General features: G+C 43.7%; 1 protein-coding gene across 3 annotated transcripts in view; it reads left to right on the top strand.

Annotated features, from left to right (window-relative positions):
• The window catches only part of SERINC2 (serine incorporator 2), a 46676-nt gene that overhangs the window by 20002 nt on the left and 11316 nt on the right, over positions 1 to 15358 (top strand). For 2 of the 3 annotated variants that reach the window (XM_056795353.1, XM_007492976.3), the window contains exons 2-5: positions 9215 to 9376; positions 9828 to 10015; positions 14622 to 14701; positions 15209 to 15346. In XM_056795353.1, coding sequence (XP_056651331.1) covers positions 9215 to 9376; positions 9828 to 10015; positions 14622 to 14701; positions 15209 to 15346 — 568 coding nt within the window. The remainder of the gene's footprint in view (positions 1 to 9214; positions 9377 to 9827; positions 10016 to 14621; positions 14702 to 15208; positions 15347 to 15358) is intronic. The other variant, XM_056795354.1, reaches the window with a different exon arrangement.

Raw genomic sequence — 15358 nt, 5'->3', positions numbered from 1 at the left:
TTCTTTCCCATAAATCCCTCAGAGATGTTCAGGGTTACTACATTGCAACTAATGGAGAAGTCCATTATATTTGATTGTGCCACAGTGTATCAGTCTCTGTGTACAATGTTCTCCTGGTTCTGCTCCTCTCACTCTGCATCACTTCCTGGAGGTTGTTCCAGTTCACATGGAATTCCTCCACTTCATTATTCCTTTTAGCACAATAGTATTCCATCACCAACATATACCACAATTTGTTCAGCCATTCCCCAATCAAGGGCATCCCCTCATTTTCCAATTTTTTGCCACCACAAAGAGTGCAGCTATGAATATTCTTTTACATGTTTTTTTTCCTTCTTATCTCTTTGGGTTACAAACCCAGCAATGCTATGATTGGATCAAAGGGCAGACAGTTTTTTATCGCCCTTTGGGCATAGTTCCAAATTGCCCTCCAGAATGGTTGGATCAATTCACAACTTCACCAGCAGTGCATTAATGTCCCAACTTTGCCACATCTCCTCCAGCATTCATTACTTTCTTTTGCTGTCATATTAGCCAATCTGCTAGGTGTGAGGTGATATCTCAGAGTTTTTTTGATTTGCATCTCTCTGATTATAAGAGATTTAGAACACCTTTTCATGTGCTTATTAATAGTTTTGATTTCTTTAACTGAAAATTGCCTATTCATGTCCCTTGCCCATTTATCAATTGGAGAATGGCTTGATTTTTTTGTACAATTGATTTAGCTCTTTATAAATTTGAGTAATTAGACCTTTGTCAGAGGTTTTTGTTATGAAGATTGTTTCCCAATTTGTTGCTTCCCTTCTAATTTTGGTTGCATTGGTTTTGTTTGTATAGAAACTTTTTAATTTAATGTAATCAAAATTATTTATTTTACATTTTGTGATTTTTCCTAGCTCTTGCTTGGTCTTAAAATCTTTTCCTTTCCCAAAGATCTGACATGTATACTATTCTGTGTTCACCTAATTTACTTATAGTTTCTTTATATTGAGGTCATTTACCCATTCTGAGTTTATCTTCGTATAGGGTGTGAGATATTGATCCAACCTCAATCTCTCCCACACTGTCTTCCAGTTTTCCCAGCAGTTTTTTTTTTATCAAATAGTGTATTTTGGTCCCAAAAGCTGGGATCTTTGAGTTTATCATAGATTGTATTGCTGAGGTCATTTGCCCCAAATCTATCCCACTGATCCTCCTTTCTGTCTCTTAGCCAGTACCATATTGTTTTGATGACCACTGCTTTGTAGTATAGTTTGAGATCAGGGACTGCAAGTACCCTTCCTTCACATTTTTTCATTGTTTCTCTGGATTTCCTTGATCTTTTATTCTTCCAAATGAACTTTGTTGTGTTTTTTTCTAATTCAGTAAAAAAGTTTTTTGATAGTTTGATGGGTGTGATACTAAATAAGTAAATAAATTTGGGTAGAATGGTTATTTTTATTATGTTAGCTCATCCTACCCATGAGCACCAACTGAGATTGTCTTGACAAAGATACTGGAATGGTTTGCCATTTTCCATTTCCTTTTCAGTCTCATTTGACAGATGAGGAAAATGAGGCAAACAGGGTTAAGTGACTTGCACCAGGTCACAAAGCTAGTGTTTGAGGCTAGATTTGAACTCAGGTCTTCCGAATGCCAGACCCATGGCTCTGTCCACTATACCACTTAGCTATATATTAACCTAAGAAAACCACAAGTTAGCATTCTTTATGTTCTGTTATATTTTGTTCCATATTTCATAATTATATTGTGATCTGGTTCAGGATACTGAGTGGCTATGTTGGCATCTCTGCCCCACACTGATGACATTACAGGTCTCTTCTGAAAAATAAATATCTTAAAGTAGAATAAAATCTGCAGGAATTTGAGAAATAGGCCCATAGGGACAGAGGGAAAGGAAAGCAGACACTTCTTTGGGGAAAGAAAAGGTCAGTTGTCTTTCTCTCACTTGTGACCAGGCAGAGCAGGCCTGAGCAGGCGTCACCTGCCAGCTTCAGTGAGAAGGCATTTCTGGGCCAAAGATAACTGTGACTGGGGCTCCTTCCCAGACTCTGTGCCTAAGCCAGGCCCTTCCCTTTCTGGGAAGCTGAGCACTCTGGTGGCCTTGTCTTGGCATTGCTGAGGGGCTGGTTTAGTACCTCTGATGGCATGCTGGTGTGGAAAGAACACTGGATTCAGGAATCAGGAGACTGGATCCCTCTCCAACTCCCTAAGTGACTTTGGGCTTGGGATCTCAGTTGGAAAGAAACTGAGAGACCCAGCCCTTTCTTGATTTATTGAAGCCTTCTTTTTTTAGATACCAGTCATCTCTGAAATCATCCTTCTTCTGATCCTAGTGGCAGCTGGGTGGTACAGGACATAGAATGTTAGAGTTGGGAAGAACTGATTTCAAATCCTGCCTCAGATACTTACCAGCTCTGTGAGCCTGAACAAGGCACTTAAAAAAAAAAAAACTCCCAAACTCAGTTTTCTGATTTTTAAAATGGATAGAATCATAGCACCTTATATGAGGCTCAAGCACTTTGTAAGCCTTAAAAAGGCTATTTAAATGTTCACTATTATTATTGTTAATAAAACAAATAATGTGATTTCCTCTGACTGTGTATGCACCATTCTGCTTCAGGAGTTCCCACCTCTTTGCCATGACAGGAAAGAGACATTTTGTGATCTGTTCTCTGAATCTGACCTTGGTTTTTCTGTGGCTCAGAGTATGGCTTCCTTTTCTCCCCCTCTATTTACAACATTGTAGTTATTTTATCTGCTTATGTTACTCTGTATCAGTCATTTCCTACACCAACCTTTCCTTCTCCCCTGTTTTCCAGTATGGACATTTTCCTGGTTTCCCAACCAGTCTGCCTGTTGCTCTTCAGCCCTCACTGACTCCCCTCTTCCCTCCAGAACAGAGTAGCTCCTATCTACAACTCTGTCCTTGGTCCTGCCTTTCTTTCCTCTCCAGAGACAGCTAATAGGGTGATAGAGCCCTGGACCTGGAGTCAGTAAGACCTGATTTCAAATCCAGCCCACTATGTTTACTAGCTTTGTGACCCTGGGCAAGCAACTTAGCCTCTATGTGCCTCAGTTTCCTTATCTGTAAAGAGAGGGGTGATAATAATAGCACCTATCTTACATGACTGTTATAACAATCAAATGAGATATTTGTAGAAAGAGCTAAGCATGGTGCCTGACACATATTAGGAGCTTTATAAATGCTTATTCCCTCCCTTTCTCCCTATAGTCTCCTCCTTAGTTATCTCATCTATTCCTAGTTTATCACATATAGATACCTTTCAAATCTGTCTTCAGCCCCTGCATCTCTCCAAAGCTCTAGTCCTTCTTTCCCTATTGCTTGCTATGTATTTCTGCCTTGATATCCTCCTGGTGCCACACATTGGGCATATATGACATTGACCTTATCACTCTCCACCAAAATGATCATTAGAAATCAAAGAATAAAGAAGATACAAAATAAAGACCACATGCTCATGGCTGATCAGCCAGTTCAAACACCCACTTTACCACCACCAAGCTTGGGACCAGAAGTAAAAAGCTGGGACCTTCCACGTCCCTGCTTAATATCCCCCTATCTACAGGAAGTACATAATGACAGGAAGTCAGTGGGCTCCTAGGAAATTAGTTCTTTTTTAGGGTAACAGATTTTCAATTATACAAAAGTCACCCTGGATTTCTCTTTGCCCGTCACTTCCAAGTTTGTCCTTTTTACCTCTCCAATACCTTGCCTCCATTCTATCTGCTGCAACATCCCTAACTCAGACCTTCATTTCTCAGACTACCATAATGGTGTCCTAACGTCTCTATTATCAGTCTGTCTCCTTACTGAACCTTCCTTTATAACCTTGTCTTAATGTGCCTCTTTTGATCCCAGCACCACTTTGTACACAAATATTTTTTTTCTAACCTTTACCTTCTGCCTTACTATCAGTTCCAAGGCAGAAGAGTAGTAAGGGTTGGACAACTGGGGTCAAATGGCTTGTCCAGGGTCACACAGCTAGGAAGTGTCTGAAGCTATATTTGAACCCTAGACTTCCCATTTTTAGGCTTGGCTCTATCCACTGAGCCACTCAGGTGCCCGTTTACAAATGCTTTCTTTTAAAACTTTTTTAAATGTTTAATTTTTTTTCAGACCTTTTCCTTCCTTATTAGAATCAATACTGTGTATTGATCCAAGGCAGAAGAAGAGTGATAAGGGCTAGGCAATGGGGTTCAAGTGATTTGTCCAGGCTCACACAGCTAGGAAGTAAGTGTTTGGGGCCATATTTCAACTCAGGATTTCCAATCTCTAGGCTTGGGTCTATCCACTGAGCCACCCAGGTGCCCCTACACAATATTTTCTTTAAACTTTTTTTTTTAATTTTTAAATTAAATTATCATATCTCTCATCTTAGAATCAATACTGATTCTAGGCAGAAGAGTAGTAAGGACTAAGCAATGGGGGTTAAGTGACTTGTTCAGGGTCACACAGCTAAGAAGTATCTGAGGCCAGATTTGAACCAGGTCCTCTCTTTTTGGGTTCTGGCTCTCTATAGCACTTGATCCACTACCCCCCATAAAACCTTTCAGTGACTTCCTCTTTCCCCTTAAGTAGACAGAACATTTATTAAGTACTTGTCAATGAGATAATATTTGTAAAGTGCTTAGCTAACACCGTGCTGGCACATAATAGACACTAAATAAATACTTATTCCAATTTAACTCTAAGCCTTCCCTTCATGCCTCCCACTTGCTAGCCCAGACACTGGGTAGTCTCTTGGCACCTCAAGGGACTTACATTCTAATGAGAGCAGACTGCACATAAAATTTATAAACCCTTTATTCTGGCATTCAAAACTCTGAACAGTCAGCCTCTAACATATCTCTAGACTCTTCTATCTCTAGCTCTATGGTCCTACCTTTCTGGTCTCATTTCCCATCATTCCCTTCATATATATGTGTTTCTACCCTCTCCTGCCTCAACAGTTTGGCCATTGTCATCCATCTCTTACTTAAGGGGACTCTGATACCTGCTTTCCCCTTTTCCCTGAACCTCTTTAATCTTGGACTGCTAAGACTCCTTTTCTTCAAGGCCTAGATCAGGCACGTTCCTCTCCATAAAGCCACTAAACTCACATAAAGATCTCTCTTCAAATTCTTCCATCCATTTTGCCTGAATTTTTGTCCCTTCCTTTAATCCCATTCTCCCTCCAGTCACCATTATTTATTTGCTCCCATTCCTTGAGAACAAAGTGTTTGTTCAGTCTCTGTGTCTGGATTGCAAATAATAATAGTAATAATAGTCCTGAGTTCAGATCTGGCCTCAGATACTTGCAAATTGCGTAACCCTGGGTGAGCCATTTGACCTTGTTTGCCTCAGTTTCCTCATCTGTCGGATGAATTGGAGAGGGAAATGGCAAGCCACTCTAGTATCTCTGTCACGAAGATCCTAAATGGAGTCACAAAGAATCAGCCATGACTCAAAAATAATTGAACAACAGTAACTAACTTAGCACCTACTGTGTGTCTTGCAAGGTGCTAAGCTCTTTACAAATATCTCATTTGTAACAACCCTGGGAGGCAGGTGCTGTTATTATCCCCTATTTCACAGATGAGGAAACTGAGGCAAAGAGATGTCAAGTGGTTTGCCCAGGGTCACACAGCTGGTAAACCTAAGCCCAGCTTTGAATTTGGGTCCTCCTGGCTCCAGGCTCAGCACTTTATCTGCTGCTCCACCCAGCTGCTTGATAAATGCTGATTGAATTGAATCATTCCTAAAGAGTTTGCTGCTCTTTCTTTACCTGTATGCCTGGCTGCCAGGGTAAGAGTGCAGAGGCTATTTTCTGCAGTTGCTCTGCCCACAGGGGGTGTGGCTGATAGATTATAGGACCTAGATCTAAACTGGAAAGGACTTCAAAGTCCTTATTCCTTCATTTTACAGGTGAAGAAACTGAGGCCCAAGTTCCCAGGCACTTTTATTTAATTATCTCTTTTGTTTATTTTGTTTATTTTATAATTATCCCTTTTAAACTAGCAAAGCCAGTCAGGTGGAAATTCCTGGTTGGTTCCTTGGCCTCTCAGACCCCCTAGTCTTTTTTACCCCCCTCTTTTAAACCCTTTTGTCTTAGAATCAATGTGAATTATTGGTTTCTGTCAATGTGGAAATCTAGAAATCCCCAGTTTATTTAGTTGGGAGGTAGAAACCCCAGTTTTGACCTTGTCACAGGAGACTTTCCACTTCACCAGACAATAGACATCCACTTCAGGTGGGGAGGTAAATCCCATCCGAAGTCAAGTGGCTCTTTTGTCTCCAGAAGCCTTTCCCAGTATATCACACCCTCCTTCCCAAGAGGATCAACTTGGAACCTTCAGCTTGCAGACTGACTCGAGCTACCTACTGGGCCAAAGCTGAAGTGGATGTCTATTGTCTGGTGAAGTGGGACCTTCCCTCAAGGGGAAACCTCTCCTGTGACAAGGTCAAAACTGGGGTTTCTACCTCCCAACTAAATAAACTGGGGCTCTCTAGATTTCCACGTTGACAGTTCCAAGGCAGAAGAGTGGTTAGGGGTAGCCAATGTGGGTTAAGTGACTTGTCCAGAGTCTCCCTAAGTAGGTAACTTATTTATTAACTACTTATCAGTGAGATAATATTTCTAAAACTCCATAGTCCTTTGTGAGTTCCTTTTAAGTCAAGTTGTATTCATTTGGTAGTGAGTACTGAGATCACTGGGGCAGTTGGGTGGCATCATAGTGCCCAAAGTGCCTGGCCTGGAGCCAGCAAGACCCCTTTTCCTGAATTCAAATCTGGTCTCAGACACTTACTGGCTATGTGACCCTGGGCAAGCCACTTAACCCTGCCTGCCTCAGTTTCCTTTTCTGGAAAGTGAGCTGGATAAGAACATGGCAGACCACTGCAGTATCTAGTAAGAAAACCCCAGATGAGGTTTTGAAAGGGTCAGACATGATTGCAGAGCACTGGATGAAGCCTGGGAACTTGGGCTCTGCCACCGACTTACCGCAAGACTCTCCCTCTTCATCCCCTTTTGTTCAAAGCGATAGAGGTTGGAGTAGATGGGACTCCAAGATCTCTTTTAGTTCTGGCATGACACCAAGACAGGATACGGTGATGGCAAGGGAGGTTTCAGCTAGGAGCTGCTTAAGTGGAAATAACAGGAGCCTGGGAAGGAAGTGACTAAAACGTTCTAGTGTTTACAAGAGATGGACTGCTAAAAAAATAATACATAACTCTTTAAGGCTGGCATGGCCCTTGTATCTGTGTGTTCCTGGCATAGTGTGCTGTACATAGTGTGGGCTTGATGCATGCTCAGCGAATTGACTCTAGAAGGCTGCTAAACTTTTCCCTATACAGTGTTGCTGTGGAACCTTCCTGCGGCTTCTTTCCCCACAGAGACCTGTTTGGTTTTGGTTTTAGTGCCACAACAACCCTATAAGGTGCTGTTATTTTCCCCATTTTATAGAAGAGGGAAACTGAGGCTGAGAGGAGCTAAGTGGCTTGACTAGGTCACACAGTTAGAAAATGTCTAAGGTGAAATTAGAATCTGGGTTTTCATGCAGGGCAGCTGGGTGGCACAGTGGATAGAGAGCCACGAGCTACAATTGGATTCAGCCTGAGCTCAAATCTGGTCTCAGACATTTCCTAGCTGTGTGACCCTGGGCAAGTCACTTAAGTCCAACTGCCTAGCCCTTGGTCTACTGCCTTAAAATTGTTTCTAAGACAGAAAGTAAGATTTGTGGGGTTTTTTGCTTTTGTTTTTTAAAGAAGAAGAAAAGTCTGGGTCTTTTTGATACCAACTCTAGTACTTTTTTCAGTGACTAAAAATTTTGGAACGGCCAGCCCAAGAGGAATGGAGAATCTCAAGAATAAAACTTTGTTGACTGAAAGACAGTGACAAAGAAAATGAGCTCTGCAGAGTCTCATGTTAATGATAGAGGACTAGGAGTATCAGTGAGCACAATTAGAATCAGTACTGGGTATTGGTTCCAAAGCAGAAGAGCAGTAAGGGCTGGGCAATGGGGGTGAAGTGATCTGCCTGGAATTTGTGATAAAGGTTGAATGGTTTGCATCTCTCAGTTTTTGCAAACCATTCATCCTTTATCACACATTACATGTCTAGAAAATGTCTGAGGTCAGATTTGAACCCAGGACCTACCATCTCTAAGCCTGACTCTCAATTCACTGAGCTAATCAGCTGCCCCTATGAGGTTTTCTTAAACTGTAGTCTTTCTAGTGTGAAAAGGGCATTTATGTAACTATGGATAATGCACAAGATTGGGAAAGTCCAATTAGAATGGGATCAAGAGAGCTAAAGTCCAGAAAGAGTGAAAGCTGGGGGTGGAGAGGATGAGGAGCTATGGGGACTCTGGATTGAGAGCCAAACCTGGAAAGGGGAGGTCCTGGGTTCAAATCTGGCATCAGATACTTCCTAGCTGCGTGACCCTGGGCAAATCACTTAACTCCTATCATTCAGCCCTTACCACTCTTCTGCCTAGGAACCAATCAATACAGGTATTGAGTCTAAGATGGAAGGTAACAGTTAAAAAAAAAAGAGTGAAGACTGCCAATGAGAGCTAAGCATAATGTATTAGTCATTTATTAAGTGCCTACTATGTGCTAAGGAAGCAAGGAAAGGCAGAACAAAAACACCCCAAACCGTTCTTTCTGGGAGCTCACAGTGAAAGAGACTTAGTTGTGCTGGAGATAAGGATAAAGCCAGTGTGGGGGTCATTGATGGGGTGGTGATAATGGGTGGAAGAAATAAGAAACACCCCTTTACTTTGCTTCTGGTTTTTCTACTAAAGAGATTCCTGCCTCTTTTTGCTCATGTCTCTTCCAGAAGAATGATGGAGAAGTGGAGAATTCCAGTCTTCCTTGAGTTTTCCGGGGTGGGGGTACTCTTGTTTTGGGGGAGGCTTCCCAGGGCCGGAGAACAATGGGCATGTGCCTCAGAGAAGCAGATGAAACCCATGGCCCTCTGCTCAGAAGGAAGGATTGGGGGGAGATTGAGCATGGAGAACTATGGACGAAATGTGGTATCTCCAGCTCGCTGAGTTAAGAGGACTGGTTTGTTTTCCTCGTTTTTCCTTGTTAGCAAGGAGAGTTCAGTTGGGAGGCAGTAAATTGGGCAGAGAGAAATAAGCCGTCACCAGCAAAAGCAGAAGCAATAGATAAATAATACGGGGTGTTTGGGGGTCCCTCTCTTTTCAGGCATCCTGTCTCTGTGGCTCAGCCCCCTGCATCTTGTGTGGCTGCTGCCCCTCCAGCCGCAATTCCACCATCAGCCGCCTTGCCTTCACCTTCCTCCTGTTCCTCGGAGTCCTGGTGGCCATCATTATGCTCAGCCCTGGCGTGGAGAGCCAACTATACAAGGTCTGTGTGGGGAGGGCAGCGGTTGGAATGAGGAGGAGGGGGCTGGAGTTAGAGGGAGCCTGAGCAGCGCAGGCAGAGAGCCAGAAGCCTCCTATTGACATCCCCCTCTTGGAGCCAAAATAGGGGTTCTTTATCCCCCTAAAGAAGGGGATGGGAGGGGATAAAGCTGGGGTGGTGGGGCCAGAAGAGGATCCCACTTGGGGGTGATAGAGGGAGGGGAGGAGAGGGGCTTGAAGGAACATTTACGGGAAGGTGCAGCTGTGAGCCCTGAGGGTGGGGTGATCCCCTAAGTGAATGTGGGAACTCACAGCTGTTCTGGGGCCACCAGGGGCTTGGATGGCTTGAGAAGAATCACAGGAATTTGTGGATGGATCCTGTTCTGAGATGAGGATGGGAGACATGCCCAGGAAATGGGGGTGTGAGGGGGGATCATAACCGTCTCATCCTACAGCTGCCCTGGGTGTGTGAGGGGGCCCCCTCCACCTTGGGGGTCCAAGGCCACGTGGACTGTGGCTCCCTGCTGGGGCATCGAGCTGTCTACCGTATGTGCTTCGCCCTGGCCGCTTTCTTCTTCTTCTTCACCCTGCTGATGATCTGTGTGAAGAGTAGCAAGGACCCCCGAGCTGCCATCCAGAATGGGTGAGAGAATAGCCCTCCCCCGCTGCCCACACCGGTCAGTAATAATCACGGGTCAAGGTCAGTAATAATCACGGGTCAATAAGTCCCAGCTCCATGTCAGGCGTCACACTAAGCATGGAGACAAACCCTGAAGTGGCCCCTGTTCTATAGGAGCTTCTATCGAATACACAGGTAAATAGAGACAAAAGGAGCACAAGGTAATTTCAGGAGAGACACCAGGAGCAGGGGGCAGGTGAAGGCATTTGGAAATGGCTAATGTAGGAGGTAGCTTCAGAGGAAAGAGGTTGATGTAAGGAGGGCAAACATTCTGGCTATGGGGAGAGCTGAGACCAAGGCACCAAGACACAGATGGAGTGTCCTGTGCAGGAAATACCTAGAAGGATGAGGGGGCAGCTGGGTGACTCAGTGGATGGAGAGCCAGGCCTAGAAACAAGTGGTCCTAGGTTCAAATCTGGCCGCAGACACTTCCTAGCTGTGTGACCCTGGGCAAGTAATTTTATTTTTTTTTTTACCCTTACTTTCCATCTTAGAATCAAAACTGGGTATTGGTTCTAAGGCAGAGTGGTAAGGGCTAGGCAATGGGGGTTAAGTGACTTGCTCTGGGTCACCCAACTACAAAATGTCTGAGTCCAGATTTGAACCCAGGACCTCCTGTCTCTGGGCTTGACTCTCTATCCACTGAGCCACCCAGCTGCCCCCCAGGCAAGTCACTTTAACTCCCATTACCTAGCCCTTACCATTCGTCTGTCTTAGAACCAATATTGGTTCTAAGTTGAAAGGTAAGAAAGAAAGAGTCAAAGAGATAAGAGAGAGAGAAAGGGAGGGATGAAGGAAAGAAAAGAACTAGAAGGGGGTGGCTAAGAGGCTTAGTGGATAGAGTGTCAGTCCTGTAGTCAGGAGGACCTGGATTCAAAATTGACCTCAGACACTTCCTACCTATTGTGAATCTTAAAAATTCTCAGACCCTACTTCATAAGATTTGGTTAAGACCATTCTCCATTTTAAACAATGAAGGGACTTAGATCAGGAATGTGAGACCTCTACTCCACCCCTACTTAAGCATGTTTTAGGAGAAGAAACTCCTTGCTGAACAATGAAAAATACTTAAACCCATACTTATAGTAAGGCAAAAGTTCTTAAGCTGTGCCTATTTTTAGATCTAATACAAAAGGGTGCTAAGTACCTATAAAGGTCAGGCAACTTGTGAACTTACAAGGAGCAAAGAGGTGAGAACTTACTCAGAGGTTTTTTCAGGTGTGAACTTAATCAAAAGTTTAAGTCTACTTAGATGTGAATTAAGAATGGTCTGTCCTTTGGAAAACATCTACTGTGATTGGTAGATGTGAGAACTTAGGGGAGGTGACATAGGAGAAAATTTCCTTTAAAAGGAGATGAAAAGCTGAGAGAAGGGATTGTCTCAGAAGAACTCTCAGGAGATTCAGCTGGGAAAAGCTGAATTGGAGGAGGCAACTGGTGTCTCTCTGAACACTAGAATCTTGCTTGGGACAAATCTTGTGGGGAATGGATTGAAGACTGACTGATCTCTCTCTTAAGGCTGGCCTAAGCTGGCCTAGCCTTTTTTCTCATTATTCCCCTTTTCTCTCTCTCTCCCTTTCTTTAATTTCTCATTTGTATTAATTAAAATCTCTATAAAACCCAGCTGACTTGGATATACTTCATATTTGGGAATTTTTCCCTGGTGATCACTTTATATTTTGATTTAAAGCAAGACACTGTCTTGAAACCATATTTCTGCAGTCACAATTTAAGCCAAACACTCTTTTATCTGCCACAGTTTATGTACTCCCACCATTTTAATTACTACACTATGTGACCCTGGGCAAGTCACTTAACCTCCACCACATTGTCTTGGATACCTAGATGAGGGTTTTAAAAAAGGAAAGAAAAGAAGTAACTAGGAGGCCAGTTTGGTTTGACTGTAGAGTGTGTGCAGGGGATATATATATATAAAGACCACAAAGGGAGGTTGGAGTGGCCCAATTTGAACTTTCAAAGCCAAACAAAGGACTTTGCATTTAAGCCTGAGGACAATAGGGAGCCACTGGGTTCATTGAATAGGGGAGTAAAGAACAGAGTTGTATTTTAGGAAAGATAGATTGGTGATGGGGGGGGGACTAGAAAAGGGGTAAAGGAAATAAAAATATTGCAATAGCAGTGTGGTGCAATGGGAGGTGTGTGTAACTATCAGCTCTGGAGTCAGAGGACTGGGGTTCAAGTTCTATCTTTGATGCCTGTTCCATGAGGGGCCTCAGACTCTATCTGTAAAATGAGGGAATTGGACAAGATGTCCTCTGAGATCCCTTCTATAATTCAAAATTTGATGATCCCATGTAGAAGCCCTGAACAAAAGATGTCACTGTGAGTGGAGAGAAGAGTTTTTCCTTCCAAGCCTGAACTCAGGACTGATTATAAGGCCAAAGTGTCCATCTCCTTCATCCAGTCAAGGCCTCACTCTTTCTCCTCTCTGTTCTGGCTATTAATTCATTTAACAAATATTATCTGAGACCCAGGGCAGCGAATAGAGGACTGTACCTGAGGTCAGGAAGATTCCTCTTCATGAGTTCAAATCTGGCCTCAGACACTTACTAGTTGTGTAACCCTGGGCAAGACACTTAACCTTACTTGCCTCAGTTTCCTCATCTGGAAAATGAACTGGAGAAGGAAATGACAAACCACTCCAGTATCTTTTGCCAAGAAAATCACAAATGGGGTCACGAAGAGTCAGATATGATTGAAATGACTCAATGATAACAATAATCTGAGGACCAATATGCTCAAGGCTTTGTGTTAGGGAACTCAAAGTCTAATAGGGAAAAGGGAAAAATAGAGAGGTACACGTAATTGCAACACAGGATAATGGCAAGTATCACGTGAAGGGGAATTTAGTTCCATTTCCGGAGGCACACCATGCAATTGTAAGAGAATTCTCATTGTTAGGAAGTTTTTCCTCACTTGCAGAACATCCTCAGTTGCACAACATCCAGAATCTAGCTCTACCACTTCCACACACCCCCTGAAACTAAACTGTCATCTTCTTTCCTTCCCTCTTCCACTTGAAAGCCCTTCAGCTACAAGGGTCTCTTACTACCATCTCAGCTACTTCAGCCAATCCTCATATGGCATGGTTTCCTGTTTATTTTCCCATCCTGCCTGCCCTCTTCTGGATATATCCTAGATTGTCAGTGTTCCCCCAACATATGCCTAGAACTGAGCACACTCCTCCCTGTGTGCCCTAATCTAGAGGACACCTGGACTATGGTCTCCCATAATCTAGATACTCAGATAATGTAGCCTAAGATTGCATTAGCTTTTTTGGCATCATATTTCAGAGTTGATACCCACTAATCTCACCATCCAAGTCCACTAAAACCCTCAGGTCTTCCTCCTACCCTTCCTTCCTCATTTTCTCAATCCATTTCCTCTCTCCTGTCTATTCCTCCTTCCTTCCCTCCATTCCTTTCTCCTTCCTTTCTTCTTTTCTTACTCCCTTCCTCTTTTTCTCTCTCTACTTCTGTCCATTCCTCCTGCCCTCCATTCCTTTCTCCTTCCTTTCTTCTTTTCTTGCTCCCTCCCTTCCTTCTGTTGCCTTCTCTTTTCCTGCTTTCTTTACCCCCTCACTCCATGGTATTAAACATTTTCAGTTTTGGAATAAAAAAATTGATTTAAATGGATGTGAAAAAACAGGCTCCTCTCTCCACCTCCAAGACCAGAATTCTCTGTGGTGGAAAAATAGCACAAGATGGAGTGATCCCCAAACTCAGGGTTATGACCAGTGGAAGGACTTGCATAGCTATGATGCTAGTAGAAGTAGGGAAGAGCAGGGAGGGGAATAAGCATTTATTAAGTGCCTACTATGTGCCAGACAGTATACAAAGTCCTTTATAAATATCGTATTCAATCAATAAATCTCATTCAAGAAAAACAGTGCCTTCCCCAGGGAAGTGGTTAGGATACATTAAACAATGTGATTGGCCTGCCGGCCCTTCCTGCAACTGGCCAAGGCTGTTTTTTAAAAGCCTTGTTTTCAGGAGAGGTGACTGAGATGTAAATGAGCCCCATAATTAACTTCCCCCAGTTCTTTTTCACTGGTTTTACTGCCATTGTTCTCCCCTCCCCATTCCCAGCCTATCCTTCCACAGTTGATTTTTTGAATCCAAGTGTAGTAATTTGTTTTTATTTATTCTTATTCATTCTCATCTTGGTACATTCAGTCCATTGCGTTAGTCTGTTCATAGCTTGGGATCTTTATTCCTCCCCAATGTTAGCCATCCCTCATGCTTTCTTCTCTTCAGATTCGATAAATGTGCCATTTTTGCCTTCAACCAAATTTACAAGAATGTCAAGGAGCACAGAGCCCAGGACACATCTTTGGGGTTCTCCATTAGTCATCTCCTCCTGGGTTGTCATTTGCTCATCACTTGTCGTTCCTTGGGTCTAGCCATTCAACCAGCTCTGGATCCACTTAATAGGCTTGTCCAACTCCCATCTTTCTGTTTTATCCACAAAGACATCATGAGCAGTTGGATACTAGAGTGCTTACAATGGACAAGATCCATTAAATTAACATCTTCTCTCCTTTCCCCAGGTTTTGGTTTTTTAAGTTCCTACTTCTTCTGGGCATCACCGTGGGTGCCTTCTATATCCCAGATGGCTCCTTCACCAATGGTAGGTGGCAAGTCCAGTTCTGCTGCCCATTTGTCTTCTCCCCTCTCTCTTCCCTCCTACTTGATGGATGGTCCAAGGAGGGACATCCTTGGGGGTAGTTATTCTAATCCTCACTCACTGAGTCTGATCTATCCCAGAGTGCTGAGCCCCAAATACCCATATCTACTTGGCTTCTCCCAGAGTTCTCATCTGCTGGTCTCCAGGCCAGTGGTGACACTCAAGAGACCAAAGTATCTCCCTCCTGCCATGGCATTAACTCTGGAATAAGGAACCAGCTGACTCAGCCAGAGTGAAGGGTGCACTCACACTACCTGTAGCACACTGTGCCTGTCTGAGGTGCATGGGAAGTAGGGTCTGCTCCCCCTGACCTCAGACTTTCCCACCTCCTTGAGACCCAAATGAAAACTTACTGTCCCCTAGGGAGTGGGGTTGGCACAGGTTTGGGGGAGAGGCACAGCCAGAAACATGCAACCCTCACTCTTCCTTCCCCCTTCCCCAACCTCCCAGTCTGGTTCTACTTTGGTGTGGTCGGCTCGTTTCTCTTCATCCTCATCCAGCTCATTCTGCTGATTGACTTTGCACACTCTTGGAACCAGCGCTGGCTGTGGAAGGCTGAAGAGTACGACTCACGGTGCTGGTATGCAGGTCGGTGGGCAT

This window comes from Monodelphis domestica, chromosome 4, assembly GCF_027887165.1.
Source record: "Monodelphis domestica isolate mMonDom1 chromosome 4, mMonDom1.pri, whole genome shotgun sequence".
Classification (NCBI taxonomy): domain Eukaryota; kingdom Metazoa; phylum Chordata; class Mammalia; order Didelphimorphia; family Didelphidae; genus Monodelphis; species Monodelphis domestica.
The sequence above is the reverse complement of the archived record's forward strand: the minus strand, read 5'-3'. Positions and strand labels throughout refer to the sequence as shown.